Source organism: Perognathus longimembris, chromosome 24 (genome assembly GCF_023159225.1).
Source record: "Perognathus longimembris pacificus isolate PPM17 chromosome 24, ASM2315922v1, whole genome shotgun sequence".
Taxonomy (NCBI): Eukaryota; Metazoa; Chordata; class Mammalia; order Rodentia; family Heteromyidae; genus Perognathus; species Perognathus longimembris.
In genome coordinates this window covers 17,286,644-17,308,520 of record NC_063184.1, presented here as the reverse complement: position 1 = coordinate 17,308,520, position 21,877 = coordinate 17,286,644, and the positions used below count along the sequence as shown (strand labels likewise).

Sequence of the window (21,877 nt, the reverse complement as noted above, 5' to 3'; positions counted from 1 at the left end):
CCCTTCATCCCCGCCAGCTGCTAGGATTGCCTTGGGGGGGGGGGGACTCTGTCCCCCTCCTCTCCTATTCTACAGCCACACCGCCTCCACCTGCAGGCTGCCTGCTGCCTCCACAGTTCACCCCCACAATGGCTTCCTGGGGGTGTCCCCACCCGCTCCAGCCCTCAGGGCTCCGCAGTGTCAGGTCAGGAAGCCGGGGACCCCCTCTCCTCCTCAGGGTACCCCGACACGACATCCCAGGCCACCTAATGCTTGCAGCCCTCGCCTAGCGATCCCCGAGGGGCGGGAAGGCCAGGCCCGGGGAGGGGGTGCTCGGCACCCCCAAAAAGTGCGGGCTTCCCCCACCCCCGGCGGCGACCCCACCTCCCGCCCCCGCGGCGTGCGCGCTTGTGTCCGTCTGTCTGTCTCCTGTCTCTACGTCAGTGGGAATTTCCAGCCAGGAAGTGAGAGAGAGTGAGCGAGAGAACGAGAGAGTAGAGCCGCGAGCCGGGCAGGAAGAGGAGGTTTCGCCACCGGAGCGAGCGGCCCGGCGACGCGCTGACAGCTTCCCCTGCCCTTCCCGTCCTCCCGAGCCAGCGCCGCCGCCCTCGGCCTGCACGCGGCCCGCCGCCCCGGGCAGCCCCGGCCCCTCCGGCTCCGCGAGCCCAGCGCCCGCCCAGGCCGGAGCCCCGGCGGCCAGGAGGGCGGCCCCGCCGCCACCGCCGCCACCGCCGCCACCGCGCGCCCTGCGCTCCCCTCCGCCCGCGCTGCGGACATGGCGCGGCGCTGACCCGCCCGGCACGGCCCCGCCACCCCGCGCTCCCCGAGCTCCCGCGATCCGCACTCGGCATCGCCCCCGGCCCTGCCCCGGCCTCCAGCCACCGCCTCCGGCCCGCAGGCGCGGAGAGGCCGCGCGCTGCCTCGCCACCAGGGTAAGCCAAAACTCCCGCAGGGCCAGTGGGGGCCACGCGGGGACGAGCGCCCCGAGTGCGCCCCCCGCCGACCCGCACCCCTCCAGCGCCCCTCGGGATCCCTCCCTCCCGCCGACTCGCGGGCCACGATCGCGGTGGGGGGCCCTCGATCGGTGTGTGACAGGACCTGGGGACGCCCTGGGACCCGCGAACCGGGGACCTGGCACATCCGGACTTTGCAGGGGCTGCTCGGCCCGAGGCCGCGGCCTCCCGGGCGGTATTTCTCATCTCCCTGCAGGCGGGAACCAACCCGAAGGGAACTCTTGCAAACTTTCTTCTTCTTCTTCATTTTGTTTCTGTTTGTTTTTTTTTTTTAAATCTTGTCTCCAGCCCCTCCGCTGGGGGTAGGCGTGGGGGCTGCGAGAAGATGGGGGTGCGCTTTGGCGCGGGGAGAAGCAAGGTGGTTGGTGCAGTGCGGAGCCAGATTTCACCTAAGGGCGCTCCATAAAATGAAAGCAGAAGAGTAGACTGTCAGCCCTCTTGGCTGAAAAAGCCCTTCCCAGCGCCCCCCAAAATGAGGAGAAACTTGTAAAAGAAGTCCGGACTTACACACTCACACACACACACACACACACACACACACACACAGAGAGAGAGAGAGAGAGAGAGAGAGAGAGAGAGAGAGAGAGAGAGACCCACTCACCTGCTAGAAGACCTGCACATTAATTTTCAAAAGGATAAAGGCCTGCCTGATACTGACCCTTCAGGGCCTGGCATTTGAGAGAGAAATTACCTCCTCATAGCACCTTTTAGACACTTGATTACATAAAACTCTTGGACCGTGACACCATGCTTTGGCCATGACCTCTAAAACAAAAATAATGGTATGAACAAATAATGATATAAATACAAGTTTCCTGAAGGCTTTCTAGAAGAGACAGTGATAGAGGTCTTGGCCTTGATTTCTTGGTGGGTTCTGAAGCTTAAATGAGACTTCATTATCAAGAATTTGGTGAAGATTGAAGACTTTTTTTTGTTTGTGGACTTTGTTAAATACAGCTTCACATTGCTGTTTTTGAAAGGACTATATTTAGCTCATTTTTTTTGTTCTAAAAACCTCATATCAGACTTGGTTATGGTATTACTAAAACGTTTAATAACCAGGATATAAAAATACTCTTGTGCACTCTAATGATCTTTGGTAAGTACTAATGCTTTAAGAGCAAGATGTTCAGGAATGAGTTTTACAGCAAAATTCCTCCACTGAATATTCCTGAGCATTTTAAACTGCAGCCATAGATGTCAAAACCTTAAAGGGAAAGCTCATCTAAAATAAAGTCCTTAATTAAGTATTCTGTTTTTGTGATTTTAATTTTTTTCTAGAAATAAATCTTTTTGCTGTTTGATACACTAAAAATGATGTGAATAATCTAAACCAACTGGATGCTGGTTGGTTTACGCATGTAATCCTAGCTACTCAGGAGGCTGCGATCTGAGGGTTGAGGTTCAAAGCCAGTTCAGGCAGGAAAGTCCATGAGACTCTCATCTCCATTTATCCACCAAAAAGCCAGAAGTGGAGCTTTGACTCAAGCGATGGAGCACCAAACCTTAAGAGAAAAAGCTAAGGGATGGCATTCAGACCCTAAGTTTAAGCACTGATACTAGCACCATGAACATGCACAAACAATAAATAACACTAAAAATAAATCAAAGCAAAGCATTTCTTTTAGCTTATGAAGTTAGGAAGATCAGAAAACAAAAATATTTCCTACAGCATTTTGCATTTATCATTTAATTAAGTTGCTAAAACAGACTGTGTATAATGAATGGAACCATGAAATTTGCTGAAATAATTCATCCATGCTGACCTACCTGCAACTCTTAAATGTTCTCCCTCTTTTGTTTGGATAAAATATCTTACTAGTTTTCAGTCTACTGAACAAACTAAGACCCCAAGAAAGGCCCATTATATGTAGATTCGGTACTGAAATCCTACTTGTTGATGAAAAGTAACCTACTGCAAAACTGACTTTCTCAAGAAAAGTAGTGTGATTCTATTAAAGGTTGGAGGTGATTTAACAATCTATTGTCTTGGTTCTGAACTGTCTATTGTCTCTTGTGTTCTGCAAAGGCAATTTCTTGAGCTAAATAAATGGTCTTGAGCTAAATAAATGTTCCTGCATTTCAAACTCAGTGAACTAGAGTCTGCATAAAAAGTAGTCCTTCTCCTCCATAAGCACTGCTTTGATCTTTGCACTTCCTTTTTCACTTCTACCCTTTAAACAAGATCTTCTGGGGCAACCAAGTTGCTGTTGATTAAAACCTAACTAGTTTGAGAGAGACATGATTTTAGATTGAGTGACTGCGTTTCTGGTGTTTTTCTTGTCGATGCTACTTTGAGACTCTAGTGTGTCTGCAGGCTGTTTTTACGACTGCTTTTAGACTTCAGATAATTGATGAAGTAAGCTACTCCGTGGACTTTCAGGGATTGCTCATTGTGGTAGGTAGAAGGTCTAGATAAGAAATTGGCAGCTACATGAAGCTTGGAATATCATTCAGCCAACAAGCCTTTATTATTTTTTTAACCTAATTTGTGAGAGGTATTCCCCTACTGAGAATAGGTGAAAGTTCTGGCTTTCTGGGGGGAAGTGGTTATTTCATAACCTTCAATTAGTTTGAACTTGGGAAAAGAAAGACAAGTAGTTAACATTTGAAAGCATTAAGTTAAAACAAATTCCAAGTTACCATATGGATTTTTTGTGTGTTTTTTTGTGTTTTTTTTTTGTTTTGTTTTGTTCTTTGGGTTTTTTGGGGGGTTTTTTTTTTTGGTCTTTTTTGTTTGTTTGTTTTTTGGTGCTAGAGATTGAACCTAGAGCCTTAGGTATGTTCTACTGCTGAGCTAATCCTCAGGCCCTATTTGGACTTTTGATAATGTGTCCAAAACACCATAATTTTTGTCTTCAGAATTTATTAGTAGATGTACTCTTAGGGATGACTATAGTAGGAAGTTTCTCTGCAGTGCAGATAGTTTAACCATTGGCACACATGCTGAGGTTGTGTGCTTTTGATTAGCAGAAATGGATATACATCTATAGATATACGTCATATACATGAATCAATGGAGATGCAGAATTTCACATGAACTTTTCTTTCAGTAGGAAGGTTGTTTTGTTTGGTTGACTTACTGGTTTTCTGTTTACAATATGTTATATTAGAACCAGGTAGATAGCAGAAGGAAGAATGGGATTTTAGTGCTAGAAGACACTTAGGATGATCTGCTCCTGCATCTATGTTTATATATGGTCAGGGCTAACTGATAATTGGTTTCTTGGTGTCCAGTAAAGCACACTAGAGCAATTTACAATGTTTTCTGGAAATTAGTTGTGATTTGTGCTCTTGTACTCAATACTGAACCTATTTATAGGATTCTTAGAGGTGAGCAGGTCAATCATTAATTAGAAGTATATTGTCCCTTTGAACTGATTCTGTGACCACTAAGGAAACGTGATGGGTTTTTGTTGTTGTTGTTGGCTGTGGGACTTGAACTCAGGGCCTGGGCACTCTCCCTGGGCTCTTATGTTCAAGGCTAGCACTCTACCTCTTTAAGCCACAGTGCCACTTTCAGTTTTCAGGTTTCTGGTGGCTAATTGGGGGTAAGAGTTTCACAGCCTCTCTTGTCTGGGCTGGCTTTCTTCCCCCCAGAAAGTCAGAACTTTCACCTATTCTCAGTAGGGGAATACCTCTCACAAATTAGGTTAAAGAAAAAAAAAAAAAAGCTTGTTGGCTGAATGATATTCCAAGCTCCATGTAGCTGCCAATTTCTTATGTAGACCTTCTACCTACCACAATCCTCAGATCTCAGCCTTCGGAGTAGCTAAGATTACAGGCAGAGCCACCCTATACCCAGCTTGATGGTTTTAAAGAACTAGCGGCATCTAACCTTTGGAAAGAATGTTTGGATATTGTGAAGTGTCCTCTTTTAAGTTTGTTGAAAGAGAAGAAGAGGAGGAGAAAGAAGGAGTATGTGTGTGAGACATAATTTGGTAGAATTCATAGATCTTTGAACAATTTCCTTAGTATGTATACAGTGCTTTACTTTTGCTGCTTTTAAGGGAGAATACAGTAATATGTTGTTTATAGTGATGCAATTACTTCATACCATCAAGTTATAATGTGGTAGAGTGTTAAGACACTGTCTTAGATTTTTCAGATGAGGTTAGTAAACCTGACCTTGAAGATCAACTAATGTGTAGAAAATAAGTCATAAAATAAGACTTAATTGGTTCACATGAGGAATTTAAAGCATGACTGTTTTATACATAAGGAATATAAGAGATGGTTTGTTATTATACATAAGGAATATTAGAGATGATTTGTTAAAGCTAATAGTAATCACAAGAGTAGAGATCATGGCTGAAAAATATTTGTTTATAATATTAATCATAAATACTGTATTTAAAATTTTAGAAATCAATCCATTATTATTAAGCCCTGATGTTTTTTTGTGGCAACTAACACAGATTTAATTATCAACAGTACAAGTTTCATCTGTTTTAACTTGTTGCCTGATTTTAAAATTGAAAGAATGATACCTATGCACACAGTTCAATTATCCATTACAAATTGCTCATTTAATTTTAGATAAAAAAATATTTATAACTAGCTTTGATTGTGACCCATAATTTCAACAGATATTAAAAGATGTAAAGCTATCTATAGATCCTGTTTCTTTAAAATTAAAAAATTTTAAAGCACTTTGAACTTTTAAGAAGGATGTAAATATTATATATAACTTTTCTATAAGAGAGCCTATAATAGTAAAGAATAAAAGAAATAGCAATGGAAAGAATCAAATCCAATATTTCCAGCTTGTAAAAATAATAGTGGTACTGAAAACAAACAGCTGATATTTAGCATTGTTTCTTGGATGAATAAGAAGAATGAAGCTTTTTGCTTCATTCATTTGCTTAAATGAGTAGCACTTTTCAATAGGGAACCAAAACCCATATTGTCATGCCTGATACAAAAGAAGCCAAAACTGCAGTTATTAATTGTTTGCTTCATGCAGGTCTGGGACTGGAACCCAGGACCTCATGTCCTGTAGCTTAGCTTTTCCACTTATGGCTCTACTAGCTGAGCCATACCTCTACTTCCAGTTTGTAGTTGGAAAAACACAGTTACAGCATGTACAGATTAGTTATTTAAAATAAGTTATTAAAAAAATCTCCTGTCTTCCTGCTATTCCTAAACAGGATCTTATGAATTGGAAAAGTGCCTTCTAGTTTCAGCGTTTTGGAGACATTTGTCAAGCAAGCTAATAAAGTAACTGAAATGATAGTGCTTGTATACAGAGTTAGCATTTTCCATTGAAACTGTGATTTCAATACCAGCATTTCCAAGAAGAAAGGAAAGAAACAAGGATCCAAGAACTGCATCTTAACTCAAAGATTGGGAATAACTATTTAACCTCATCAACCAAAGAGTAAAATCCAAAAGTGTTCTCATCTCCAGAAGCAAATATGACCTTCCCCACAAATCTGTGCTTGTTGAAGTTGCTGTCCTTTCTGATTTCATATGTTAATGATTTTATAACACTCTATAACCTAGAGCCTCCTTATAGGGAGGTTTATTATTTCTCATTTGTAGCATTTTCAGAAAATTGACCTTGAAACTCTGCTTCTGATCTGACCATTTACTCTTTGTGGATACAACGTATGAAATGGTCTAAACCATTTAGGTTAGAAAAGGGCAGAAAAGCAACACTCCTTCCCACCCTAATGTTATTGTGGCTCCAGAATCCCTGAGACAGACAGTGGGAAGACAGAACCCTTTTATTGACTGCTGCACGCTTCAGTCCGGTTGGCTGATACCCACTTAGTTCTTGCTGTGACCCTTGCCTCTCTGCATGTCACTCACAACATCCACCCATGTTTAAAATTAACATATAGATGCACATACATCTTGGTTGTTTGCCAACAAATTGAGAAATTAATGGCATACATATATAACTATTGCACGTAAACTTGCCACAGGTGAAAAGTACTCAGGGTGAATAGTAACAGTGAATGTCAGGTAAAATAATAGAATGATAATCTAAGACTCTACCTGTGGCCTCCCTTGATATAGCTGACAGAGAATGGCAAGTTCTCTTCTGTCCCATGCTTGATCGGTTCATTTTGCAGCCTCTGGACAGAAACAAATTTCTAACTTTGTCCTAATCCTTAATGTCCTAGTCAAAATTACATGGAAAACATACATGTTTCATTAGTAAAACTATTGGTGTTTTCTTTGATGTGAATCTTTTTGCATGCATGAGGCTCACTAGTGTTTCTAAGGAAGATTTTCTTTTTGCAGATTTGAACTAAAAAATGAACAAGACCTGTGTCCAGCTGAGTACACCTCTGCAGAAAGAGTTCAATATCAAAAACAGGGCTGGGGATATAGCCTAGTGGCAAGAGTGCCTGCCTCGGATACACGAGGCCCTAGGTTCGATTCCCCAGCACCACTTATACAGAAAACGGCCAGAAGCGGCGCTGTGGCTCAAGTGGCAGAGTGCTAGCCTTGAGCGGGAAGAAGCCAGGGACAGTGCTCAGGCCCTGAGTCCAAGGCCCAGGACTGGCCAAAAAAACAAAAACAAAAACCAAAACAAAACAAAATAACCTGAGGGTTTCCATGAAATTTTTAAGTAGTAAAATAAAATTTAAAATTGTTACTTTTAATATGATTTGAACAAAGTATATGTTGATTGGTACATATTGATACACACTGAGAGATGGCGATGGAGATATAAAGGAACAATGAATGTTTCACACACACCCATTATAAAAACATGTTAGAAGTAAATTGTGACTAAGTATGACTGAGAAATTAAGAGCAAGAGCACAGTAGCTAACAACAATTGAATGCATTTTCTTACTGTTCTGCCAGGTTATGTATTCATTAGACATAATATTTGTATGGTTTCTCTCCATACATTTACCCAATTTTCCATTGGAGACACTTAACTAAACTTAATAAGCACACATAACCTTTTTAAATATTTCCTGATTATTTTAAAACACTACATTACCAGTCATTTACCCTGCAATTATGGTTCTCTTTTATGATGGGTGGAGAAAGTATCCTGTCTCTTTTCAAATGTTTATTCAAATAGTCACATAATCGTCCATCTTGTTCACAGAGGTCATTTACTCCTGTGTTGAAAAAGAAGGGTGATCTTTTTTAGGTAGTCGTGTTGTATTTACTATCAGATATACTGAAGGAGTCTAAGCCACAGAAAACAGCTGGATTACCAATACACTTCAGTGTCTTTACATAGCTATTCCCATTAGGCTTCCAATACAAACTCAACTCCCCTCCGACTCCCCTTACCTGTTACCCCACTGAGGGTCATTTATTCAGTAGGCTTCTCATGGACAATCCAGGAGCCCCACTTTCTTTACACCCACTTTCTCCTTCAGTCACCAAACTGTGTCTTTACCCTCCATAACTGCAAAATCCATCCCTTGCTCGTTGCATTTCTAGCTGTTATTTCCATCTCCTGGTGAATAACATCTTCTGCCCCTACTTCACTCAAGTACAATAGCTTGCCTTCTCAAGTGCAAGACTGACCCTGTCCTCTTTCTGAGGTGAATCTCCATTGTCTTCACAAGCTGGACCCTGCATACCTGGCCTGTTCCTGCTATTACTCATTCATCCCACTTCTCAACTCATTCCTATCCATTGTCAGTTTTATGACATTGAATGCTGTTGCATATGCCCTTCTTCTTCTCACCATCTTGTTAACCACTCAGCCTTCAAGCATCATTTCTCCCATCCTTTCTCGCCTTGACCTCTCCAGTAAGGTGTAGTGTCTCATTCTGGATCCTCTTGACTTCGTATGTGGCCTCAAAGAGAAACATCTTGAAGACACAGATTTCTCTTGTTTACTTTTTATTTCCACAGCACCCAGTATGTTTACTGAATGAATAGGTAACTAAACAAAATGTTACAAAATTGTGCTCTTGATTAGGCTACAAGATGCTGGGTACATTAATTAAACATCTGTAGGTCTTCTCTCTAAAAAAAAGTGAGAGGTTAGATGAAAAGAATACTTACCTCTTGTTACTTTTATAATTATATTAAGTGCAAGGCCTTAGTTATTTTTCCATAAATGAGGTAGGTTAAATCAGAGGAAATGGATAGATACAAAGCCAATTTTTTATTATCCATGCATTGATATGAGGAATTATCTATTTTGTGGATAATGAATTATTTTTTTCTTCATTTCCCAGATGTTTCTGAGGTTTCATCTTTTTATTGTTCGCTAGGATGTCACATTTCTATTTTTCCTAAGAAACTGACAGCAAATTTAGGACAGAACTTGAATACAGAATTCAACATTTGAATGCTAAATTAATTCAAATTTGGAAGACGATGAAGAAAATATGGTAGCAGTATGACTCAGATCCTCATCTGTCACAGGAATGTAGTGTGTATAGTTGATAAGCCAGGAAGTAAAGATATATTCATATTTATTGGAACTATGCATATTATTAGAACTAAACCCGCTAAGTAAACCAGATGGGGAAAGTTGTAGCATGAAGCTTTTCTCAAAAGCAGGGCTGGAAGTATACAAAGCTGAAGTAAGAAAATTATTGCTCTTTATATAATCTTTTTCTTCTTTGTGGAGTAGTCATTTTTAATTTTTCTTCCTCCCCAGCTTTATTATTGTACAATTAATAAATCAAAGTCACATATATTTATTGTGCACAGGGTAGTGCTTGTATACCCATTGTGAATAGGATTATGTCAAGCTCATTAACACAAGCGAGTTTTGAGAGTTTTTGTTTGTTTGTTTTTCACAGTATTTAGCTTGAGTGCATTGTCAAGTCCTTTTTGTGGGCCAGGCACAATTCTTTGTTCTAGTAATATAAGTCTGAGCAAGACAGAGTTCCAGAATTTCATAGAGCTTAGATCATGTAAGTTTCAGTTCTGAATTTTTCTTTTTATATTAGCCTTAAGTTGAAAAATCATAACTAAAATAATTCATAGAGCTGGGCACCAGTGGCTTAGGCCTGTATTCCTAGTTGCACACAAGGCTGAGATCTGAGGATCTGGCAGCTCTGGCAAGAAAATCCCTTGACTCTTAACCCTAATGAACCACCCAAAAGCTAGAAGTGAAATAGTGGCTCAAGTAGCAGAGTGCTAGTCTTGAACATGAAAGTTCAAGGATAGCTCCTAAGCCCAAACTGAGTTCAAGCCTCAGGTCAGGAAAAAAAAGTGCATAGACCATGAAGATGCATTTAATAATTTGTCTGAAAGTATGCATATTTAACATAGTAGTGGTCAAGAAGTAGAACATTGCCAAATGCTCAAAAGCCCCATTCATTTTTCTTGGGTTATATGTTTGTCACTTCTGTGACTCATACTTATCCACATACGTGAGTCGACTGGAGGAATTCATTGTTCCAGGGTGCTAATAATTAGCTGCTAGCTAGTGTGAACTCTCCTGCATGGTTAGAGTCCCTCTAAACAAAGTATTTTTTGCCCAAGATGTTAGTAAAAATATAAAACAAAGCACATTTTCACATTCATTTGTCATTTACCAGCTTACAAATAAATGCTATGTTTACACTGGATGTGGGTGGGGCATTCATGTAATCCTAGATATTCAGGAGGTTGGGGTCTGAGAATTGGGCTTTGTAGCCAGCCCAGGCAGAGAAGTACAGGAGACCTTTATGTCGCTAACTAACAAAAAGCTGGATGTGGAGGTGTGGTTCAAGTAGTAAAGCCCCAGCTTTGAGTAGAAAAAGCTAAGTAAGAGTGTGAGGTTTTAAGTCCAAGCTTCATGACAAAAATAAATAAACATATATACACACAAACGTGTGTGTGTGTGTGTGTGTGTGTGTGTGTATGAAGGTAGTTAGGGAGATGACCAAGAATCCTGGGAGGAAGATATACTCACATCCGGTTTTATCAGATTTTAGAGTATAGCTTACTTTTTCCTTACTGGTCACGGTGTATTAATATCTATCTATGTATTGATTATAGGATTCTCTTTATGAATAATCCATGGGGGAAAGAGCTTCATAACTAGATTCAAGCTCTGAGACATCACCGTGAAGGCTTGATTTGATGCTTGCCAGCCACCTGTTTTTGTCAGTGTAGCCGGAAGGTCTTCCCTGTGGTCGTTCAAGGGAACCCTGCCTCCATTCAGACTGTGGAATCCCTCCCTCCATCCACAGAATGAAGGACTGCTAATCCGCAAGATGAATCTTTTCCTTAAAACAGGAAAGGCAAGGGGGCTGAGGGTGTAATTTAGGGCAGAATGTTTAACTTGTATGCACAAGGTTCTGGGTTTGATTCCTTAGCAACACACACACACACAAACACACACACACACACACACACACACACACACACACAAACACCATGGGAAAAAGAAAACAAGAGTAATAAAATGAACATCCAGAACCTGTCAAGTTGTATTCAAAGTCCATAGAACTGAATTGGTTTCTCTGTTTGAATAAAAGTACTCCAAAATTATAAAGACGACATCGAAATTAAACCCTGTAGTATTCTATTTTAAGAATAAATCTATAGCACTGAAAATGTACAAGCAATGGTCAGAACAAGGTCCAGTTACTCACACATTCCTTCTTGCCTTGAGTAAAAGGCCTCACTCTATAACCTGATGCTAGAATTGTTTTTTAGGAGAAAAGAGAAGGCAGGACTAACTTAAGAGTGAGCTTAATTATGAAATGTTAAGTTTCAATCTAACTGTAATCCTTAGAGAACTTCTATTGCCTTATAAATTTACCCTCAACATATTTTGTCCTACTACAGAATTAACAAAAATAAAATTTTAGTTAGAATGGAGCCTACAATTTGATACAAAGTGATACTTCATTATAATATGATTAAAAATTGTCCAGAATATCTTTTTGATCTATGAATGTTAGTCAGCGCTGAGTAAGAAGACATCCATAGGCAAAGCTTTGTTTCTATGGAACACATAGGAATGTATTCTAACCACTAAGAATACCCCCCGCCCCCTAGTCAGAGTGAACAAGATAAAACAAGAATTTCCAACGGGAGAATGAGATTATGTCTGTCAGGTCATATTAATTCTAAGAAGCACTCCTCCCTTGGCTTAATTACATACGTTTGAGGATTTTATCCATATGTTTCTATTACTGACTTCTGATTCATTTCATGATGCTTAGGTAATATACTGTATTGGTCAGCTTTCCAACACTATAACAGAATATGTGAGGAACTTAACTTTTTGTGAGTGCAACAATTGTGAGGCTTAAATTTAGTGTTTGGGGACTGCCCCTTAGCATTTTCTCTCAAGGCTGGAGCTCTACCATTTGAACCACACAGCTCCACTTTTGGGGTTTTGGTGGTTAAGTTGATATCATGGACTTTCTTGCCCAGGCCAACTTCAAACTTTGTCCTTAGATCTCAGCCTCCCATATAGCTGGGACAATGTTTTTCCCCCTCTGTAGAAGGTCACTCTCATATGATACTGATACTGGTATTGGCACCTTAACTTGGGTTTCTAGACTCCAGAATGATAAGGAACACATTTCTGTTCTTTGTAAATTTCCTAGTCTTCTGTGTTCTGTCACAGTAGCACAAACAGATTAAGGTATTTGCTGATGTTCTGTTGGTTTGCTTTTATTAATTACTGAAAAAAGAGCACTGAAAACATTTAGTTATACCTGTTTGTTTCTTCCTTAAGTTCTGCCACTTTTTTATTTTATGTATTTTGGTGCACTATTAATAGGTGCATGGGCATTAAGATTAATTACTTCTTGTGAATAATTCATTCGTGTGTGTGTGTGTGTGTGTGTTTTGTGTGCTAGTAATTTTCTGTAGCATGTCCTCTCTCAGTTCTGCTAGATTCTCTCAACTCTTGTTCTTTTGAAAACATGGATTTCACCTATATTTATAAAAGACATCTCTGCTGTATATAGCATTCCAAGCTGATCCCTTTTCTCCTTCAGCTCTTTAGGGGTCCTGTTACATTGTCTTCCAGTTTGTGTTGTATTTCTGCTAGTCAGCTGTTATGCTTATGAATAGTCCTCTGTGGAGAGTGTGTCCTTTCTCATCCCTTGGTACTTTAGAGAATTTTAAATGTAGCATTAGTTTTTAGTATAATATGTCTAAACATTGTTTTATTTATTTATCCAACATGGGAGCATTTAAGATTCTTTGATATAGGAGCTGGAGCTGCTTTCTCTAAATCAAGTTTTTAAGTTTTTCAGTGATTAATTCTTTTAAGTAATTTTTTCTCTTTCTTTCTGTTTTCCTTTCTCTCTTTCTTTGTCTTTTTCTGGGACTTTCAGTGGCAAGTGAATGAACTTCTTGATATCATCCTATAGACAACTGAAGTGTTTATTTCCTTCCTGCTTTTTCTCTGTGTTTCAATTGATTGCTTTCTTGTATTGATCTTCCTTCTAGTTTATTGATAGTTCTATATCGTTCAGTGTACTAGCTCTGTCTGGTGGAATTTCAGTTCTAGAATTTTCATTTTGTTCTTTTTGTTTTGTAGTTTTTTTAAGTTTGTATGTCACTGTTTTCACTGGTGAGATTCCCTCACTCCTAGCACGCCTCTTTTCCTCCATATTATGGAACTTATCATTGCTGGCTGCTTTGAAGTCATCGGTGGCTGATTCCATCATTTGTGTCATATTATTTTTCCTTCTGCGTCATGTGCTCCCATTTCTTTGCAGGCTTAACCATTTTTTATTATACATTATGGGTATTATAGTGTGTGGTTTGTGTTTCTGTCTCCCTTTATACAGCTTTGTTTTATTGTAGTAGATAGTAAATTTGGTGTTGCATCACCTGGCTTTTATTAAGATAGGTTTAGAGTAGCCCTCATTTTAGGGTGTGTTCCTAACTGAAATTGCATGGTCTTTTCTCCCAATTGTTCAGGGTGAACGTCTCTTAACCATAGATGACTCAACTTCAGTGGCTGACAACACTGTCCGATCTCTTACATCTCCATACAAGTCTTATATCCCCAGCATTGTGCTTTCTGCTGGGTTTTTCAGGGTCTTGTCCAGTATTAACACAGCTTACTAATTGGCCAATGACTGGAGGTGACCTGTATGCAGATTTCTGAGGTTTTAACTCCTTGGGGAAGTTGTTTCTGATTAGCTGCTGAGTATGATTGTTATACTCATTTTGAACTCTATTTCCTTGGTTCGTGATCTAGCAAGTCCCTTCAGACAAAAAGTGATGGTGAACTTGGGTTTTTACCTCAAGTGCAGAGCCTATGGTATCTGCAGTTCAGTGCTTTAAACTGGTTTTAATTATTTTTTTTTTAGTTTTGCAGTTCAAAATGGCATGATGTATGTTCAAATAGCTTAATCTGAAACCCAGCCTATAATTTTATGAAATTGGTGTTGAAATGCTTCTTACAATTACAGTATTAGTAAAGAATAATACTTTAGTCTGTACCAATATGGAAACATAAAAAACAAAACTCCCATCTCTACTTGTGAGGCACTCATATTCACTTAAAAAGATGACAAGGTTACAGTGGAATGGTAGGTTGTGAAAGACAAAATCACTAGCACGTGTAACTATTTACAGACTTTATGTGGGCTATACAGGGCTACGTATTACAAAAGAACACAAAGGGTTTTATGTGGGGGTTGAATTTTTGAGATATGAAGAGCAGGTAATACTTAAGAAAATGGCATTTCTGGATGTAGGACATACCATGAACAAATACACAGAAGGGAAATGAGCAAGACATTTTTGAATGAGCAATCAGCCTGTAGTAAGGAATATACTTATGAAGAATATGCTTATAAGATGATTTAATACTATGAGAAACAGTTGAGTCTTTGGACCTTCTCTTGTAAGTACTAAGTCAGTACTGTGAAAGATACTTGGGGAGGAAGAAACACTGCCCTGAGGAATGAGAGTATAGGAGAGTTTATTGTCATTCCAGGAGATGTAATACGGGTCTGTCCTAGAAGCCATGGTGCAAACTGTAAGGAAGAGCAGATCTAAGGTACAGCATGAAAAGCAATCAGTAGAAATTGGTTATTGACAGGATACGTTTAAGAATAATATTGTTCCAGAAATTAGAAAGTCAAGAATGGTGCTTATTGCATGAAGAATGATAAATTAGCCCTACAGATTAGATAGTTGAAGGAATTTAAACCATCATTAGCTTGTTTTATAATGGTATCTATTACTTAATGCTAACATTGACTTAATAATATTTGGACTTTGAAATTTTTAATAGATCAAATGTTGTGCTTATTCTCCAATATTTTGGGGGCTAACATACATATTTCTTTTGTTCAGATAGAAATTCAGTGAACCAGAACTGGGGAAGGGAGAGGGAATACCAAAATCAAGAGACAAAGAATGAAAAGACAAACCATTCAAAAAGCATCACTTAGAAACCATTTGGTGTAAACCACCTGCACAACTTTTTGGGGGGGAGAGTGAAAGGGAGGAAATGAGGGAGGAGGTAACAAGTAGAACAAGAAATATATTCACTGCCTTTCATATGAATCTGTAACCACTCTGTATCACACTTTGACAATAAAAAAAATTACAATAAAAAAAGAAATTCAGTAAGCCAATACAGTAAGAAAAAGTGACAACAGGACTCTAACTAGAAATGTAATTACTGTGCTGAATTACCACGCTAACTACACATACCCTCCATTTTCCAAGACACAAGATTGTATTGTTTTTTGCCTCTTTGTCTTCCTGAGTACTAAATTGTTGGATTAGTTAGCTCTTGCTGCATAAAGGGAAAAAAATCACCACTAAGCAAGCTGCAATACAAACATGCCTTATTTCTTACAAGTCTGTGCCTGTGTGATCACCTGTCTGGGCTGGTGTGGCTGAGATGTGAAGTTGATCTCTGAGCTACTTTGCTTTGTGCTTTCGCATTAGCTCGCCCTGTCCCCTCTGCTCCACACGGTGTGTCTCATCCACCAGTGAGAAAGACTAGAAGAAGAATCATTACAAGGCCTTTGGAAAAAAAAAAAAACCTGTGTCCCATTCAGAATAAAATGCAGGATTCCCGAATCAAATCAATTCAAATAAATATTTGCAGGAACTTTAGCTGTCAACGGCAAAGGTTTAATTTTTTGTTGATTTTTTTTTTTACTAAAATGTTTTTAGAGCCCATCTAACCAGTTGGAAAAAAATGTGATTATAGACTATTAAATAAGATACATATAAAAGGCAGAGGTTTTTTTTACTTCAAACAGCAAATAGCAAAACGACATGTGTGAACTCGTTCTCAGAATAAAAATACATATATAAATAATCAGAGGGGGATGTAGATGAATTGACAATAAAAATGAGCAGGAATCATCTCTGAATAACATAAATTGTTTCTCTCTATAAAAAAGAAAGGATTCACGCTTCTTCCTCATTCTGTTGGTCACAGCTCATCGTCCACCTGGCCAAGATTAATGGCAAATTGATTTTCCCTCCTTTGATTGGGTAAAGTTTATAAATAGAAATTGTGGCTCTTGTTTTCAGTCTAGCAAACTGTAAGCTGTGTGAGTCTGGGGACAGTGTCACACTAAGGACACTGTGTGTGTGTGTCTGTGTGTGTGTGTGTGTGTGTGTAATAGACATAATAGATGTGCTTGGAAAGAATCTCTTTAACTTTCCTTTTTCTCTTTTGAAATTTACCAAGGGAATCATGGCGTTCTAGCTGCAGCTGCCTTCTTTTGAGGGGTGGTGATTAAAGTTCAGCTCTCTGTGTGAACCGAAGCATTGTAGTGATGCAATGGCGCTGATCAGGGTTTCTCCCCTGATGTCAGCATTACTGACATCTGGGCTTATGTAATCCTTTGATGTTAGGGACTGTCCTGAGTATCATAGGATAGTTAGCATCTGTAGCTTCTGCATTGTAGAAGTCACCAGCACCCAGCATGTCATCCCGTAGCGACTCCGCTCATTGCCAAATGTCCCATGAGGTCAAAATATAAACATTTAGTTACAGTGACCTATAACTACTTTAGTGAGGGAAGTAGCAATGAGCCCGTCAGTAGTGGCTGAAAAAGAACTAAATGCCGGGTTCTTCTCAGAATACCTAAAACATTTGTTCTCTGTCTTACTTTTTCTATAGTTTATTTTGAGCATATTATTTCATATGCTATCTGATAAGATGGCTAACACTTATTGTGTATTATCATCTGGGTTAAATAGCTGAATGTTTTATAGGTGTCTGCCATTCCTGTTAGAGTCCTTCTCTTTACCAGCTCTGAACACAGTATATTTGTATTGCGTAGCTATTTTATATGTTACTTGGTCACATTGCACTTAATGAAACAATATCAGAACTGGAATGAGGAGTAGAGAAAATGGAAAAGTCACTTAAATCTAAATGCGATAGCCTATAGATGCTGATTCCTCTTCAAACTTTTTCAAAAGTCTGCTCCTCTGAAAAAAGCAACTAAGCCTAAAGTACTTTCATCATCACTAGTGTAATACATGATGAGAAAGCATCCACTTTAAAGGTTTCTTCTATTGTCTTTTTTATGAAGAGGATTCCAGGTGTAATTAGAAATTTTTATTCAATCATGCTTTGTGTGTTATTATTCACTGTCTTGCCATTATTATGAATGATAATCAGAACATCTTTGAACTCAGAACAGATTGTTTTCTCCTTTTTCTATTAAAATATATATTAAAAATATATCATTGAGACAGAAAATTAAATACAGAAATGTGTAACAGTAAACAAGTTTACATTGTGTGTATATATATCTTACTTGAATCATAATTTTTACACTTGGATAATATTTAATATTCTTCATGACATTCTTTCTGTCAAAGGCATTTAGATTGTTTCTAGGTTTTGATTCTTTTTTATACTTTTGTTGCACACTTGCTCGGGTAACTTAAGCACTGTACCAATTACTACTGAGATCCATCTCCCACCTGCTGGTTCTTCTTTCATACAAACTCCTGAGAGTGGAGTCTAAGGAGCGAAAGTCATCTTTTTTCTATAGCGTTTCTTCCAAAGCTTTCTGTTCTGGAAGGTTTCAGTATATTTTCGTCTATATGTATTATCCAACACAGAAGTGGTGAAAGTGGCTCTTTCCTTGGAGGTTTTACTCCTATTGCTTATATAAGATGAAGTATTGGAGCTGGGGATATGGCCTAGTGGCAAGAGTGCTTGCCTCGTATACATGAGGCCCTGGGTTCGATTCCCCAGCACCACATATACAGAAAATGGCCAGAAGTGGCGCTGTGGCTCAAGTGGCAGAGTGCTAGCCTTGAGCAAAAAGAAGCCAGGGACAGTGCTCAGGCCTTGAGTCCAAGCCCCAGGACTGGCCAAAAAAAAAAAAAAAAAAAAAAAAAAAGATGAAGTATTAAAATTATACCTAGTGGGGACAGGAAGAAAAAAGAAGAGGAGTGAGGGAAAGGGTGATATTGTCCAAAAAGAAATGTACTTATTACCTGACTTACACAACTGTAACCTCACTGTACATCACTTTTATAATAATAATAATAAATAAATAAATAAATTACACCTAAGTATATGCCTCTTGTAGCTATATATAATCTTGGAAAGAGAGCCACTTCATCTTCATTCTTAACTGTACCCTCCTGAGAATACCTGAAATTCTATTTTTCAGACTATTAATTAGGATCTTTAGTGAGCCATGGAAGTATTCTTATGAGATTGAAAAATTAGAATTTTAATACATGAAATCTCTCTAATAGAGTAGAAAGAATATCTTTCTTACTGTGGGTCATGGTATGAAATGTACATATCTCTGATCTAAATGTTCCCTTGTTGGAGTCCCTAACTCAATCCTTAAAGATTCACCAAAGGCTAAACTAATTAACCTTCATGGCTTTGAAGGTCATCTGCTCAGTCTAGCTGTTTTAACCAAGAACCTCAAGTGCCAGACATGAGTGTTGGTGAGATTATCATAGAAGTACAGAAAATAGCACATCCAGCATTTTATAGAACATCACCTATCCAAAACTAGCCTATTGTAATGTCATGGTGTGAAGTGAAGAACACAGTTCACTGGATATTTTATTCAATGCTAACGACATTTGGGTTTTTTTTTTTCTTTCTCTTTCCACGGCCTGAAAATCTTCCTTAAACCCTCACTCTTGGGAGGAGAGAGATGAAGAACATAGACTCAATCTCCTTCCCAGTGACTCAGTAGCTCCTTTTCTGTTTCAAAGGCCTTCCTCAAAAGCACAGAACTGAGCAAAAAGAAAGGGAAGGGAAGGGTTGGGGTAGCTGGGGGAAGGAAGGGGCTTTCCCTGGTCATTTCTTATCCTCTAGTTCCAAACACTTAGTTGGTATTTCAATACTAAAGAAATAATGCTTTTATAATGAATGCAAATATTACTCAGTGATTCATACTTTCCAAATGATTCTCTTGACATTTTATTTTTCTGAATTATAGATTACCATTGACATCACCCTGGCGTTACTCTTACTTCTCAACTCTTCTGTCATACCAAGTCTGCACAAGTTCAAATGTTAACCACTTAACGTGTTCCTTAGACGCTGATGAATTTTTAAAACCTTTCTTTTACGTGCAGATGGGTGCGGAACTCTTAGGGGATGGTGTTACTGAAGTGAAGAGTGTCTTCTGCTACAAGAGATCTCTCTTCAAGCTTATCTAAAGCAATTGTCATGGTAGTAACTTTGTATCCATTCTAATACAGGTGGTTTAGTTGAGTTTTTGAATTCTAGTAAGAGCTACTTTATGTTAAATCCCTACACTTCATGGTCTACAAAGCCATCCAGTATTTCTATACATGCAATCAGTGACATACAGATACTGAGTGACTTCCGTCAGTATTGTAAGTCTCATTTTGGAAGACTGTGGGCTAAGACTGAAAAAAAAAAAAACACAAAAAACAGGAGATCAAACTCAGTTTAATGGGAAACCTGAAGTCAATAGAATGGTCCTGAACGTTTTCATGGAAAGTTTGGGCTCCTGTGATTTCCTAATCACAATAAGGGTTTTCACGCAGACTGTCAGTCCTTCGTGTTTTGAGGATGATGAGAAGCAATGGCCTCAAGAATCTAATTGCACATAATTTTTAAACAGAGAATAAAGAAAGACCAGTTGTACCCAACTCAAGGTACCACCTGAGTTAAGCATAGGAGTTTTGGATCATACGTAAGTGGTAATTCCTTGATTGTGCAATCTCCCTGTTAGGTGCCAAAGAGGAACTGTGCCATGTTCTCTATTCTAAGGTCTTTTTTTCAAAAAAAAAAAAAAAAAGGATTGTATTTGGACTTCACTGGTATAAAGTCATTTACTTGTACATGAGTTCTGTGGTGGTAGCTTTTTAAAGGTTCATTCCAAAGTTACAGTTTTGTTTTGTTTTCTTACACAGCTCCAGAATGGCTGAAGACAACCCATACGGGGGTGCTGGACAAGTAAGTGCTGTAATCCCACTGATCGTTCTAGTCAAATGTATTAATATTGCAAAATATACAGATATAGTACTAGTAATTCAGCATTAGGAGAGCTCTACAATTATTTAAAAAAAAAAAACTTTAAGTTTTTTCCCCCTCATTTTTCCTGTTCCTACAAATGAGGTTGCAAAGGTCACGGTCATAGAAAATGAAGAACTAAAACTCCATCTCACACACAATTACGTGAAAATTGTATAAACCACGGGTCAAATGAGATCCGCTGTGCTAGCTTCCTGGGCCTACTGTAACAGATTCCTTCATTTCTGTGACTGGAAGCAGTCCTAAAGGGAAGGAGCTGATATCACCACCCTCACAGGGGTGTGTCCTTGCCACGCTCCATTCCTCTTGCATAGCTTCGGGTGATGGCTGGCAATGATTGACATCCCTTGGCTCATAGCCGCCTGACTCCTGTGTTAACCTTTGTTGTGCCCTTTCCTTCTTCCCTGGCATCTCCTATGTCTCCACCGTCTTCTCTTTCTTCATCTAAAGGCATCGGTCATTGGCCCACCCTCATCTAGTGTGATTTCTTCTTATCTTGGTAAAGAGTATTGTTTCCAGAGTCCCATTCATAAGTACCAAGGATCTCAGAGTAAGCATCTGTTTTCAAAGGAGCAAGGATCAACTCACTACAGCCCCTTAAAATATCTACTTGTAGCTCCTTCTGATGAGGAGGCAGATTGGCATGTTGATATGGTGACAAGAATCAGGAACTTGGAATTCCCAGGTAGTTATATAAACACAGATTGCTACTGACCAGCCCTTCAACCTTGAGTCCACTCATTTTCTTTATTTTTCTCACAAAATAGAAGTGCTAGCCTCACATATACAGAGGTTTGCAAAGACTGTGTGGGTGATAAGTATGCTTTGTGAGCATTACATTGCTATTGTTTTAATAAACTGCAGTTATGAAGGGACACTAATGTCCTTTCTTTTCTCCTTCTAGGTTTTTTTTTTTCCTCACCCCTTTGGTGTTTCGGCTTAAACTCAAAGTCATTCTGTCACTTGGTTTGGTACTCTACCATTTGAGCAATGACTTCCAGTATTTTTGCTGGTTAATTAGAGATAAAATTTTGCAGACACTTCTAGTCTGAGCTGTCTTTGAACTTTGATCTTATTGGTATTAGCCTCTAAGTAGCCAGGGTTATGAGTTTGAGTCTCTGGTTGGTACCAGCTCCTAGCTTTTTACTTAAAAAAAATTCCAACATTTCTATGGAAATGTTGGATAGCCCAACAAATCCACGTTGGCAATTAACAGTTTGTTTCTTTTTCTTCTCTATATGTATATATTCAGAGAACCACTAGGAAGCAGTTTTTGAAGTAATTATAATGGCAGTACTAACGTTGGAACATAATAATTTTGACAAATTGTCATTCCATTGCTGTTTCATCCTTAGCATAATGAGGTACCAGAACATTGGCATGGTAGGGGTTCAGAATAAGTGGTATAAAGTCTCTAATTTCAGGATGCTGCCTTTCAAATTGAAGAGGCAGAAACATAATTTTTCCCATAAGGTTACTAAAGCTGTGGTCGTGGCCTGCA

At 39.2% G+C, this 21,877-nt stretch overlaps 1 protein-coding gene across 1 annotated transcript in view; it reads left to right on the top strand.

The window, feature by feature from the left end:
* Window positions 1-841: 841 nt before the first annotated feature.
* Nfkb1 (nuclear factor kappa B subunit 1) overlaps window positions 842-21,877 on the top strand; it is a 114,977-nt gene continuing 93,941 nt past the window's right edge. The window contains exons 1-2 of the mRNA XM_048333765.1: window positions 842-911; window positions 20,256-20,298. Coding sequence (XP_048189722.1) covers window positions 20,263-20,298 — 36 coding nt within the window. The 5' untranslated portion in view covers window positions 842-911; window positions 20,256-20,262. The remainder of the gene's footprint in view (window positions 912-20,255; window positions 20,299-21,877) is intronic.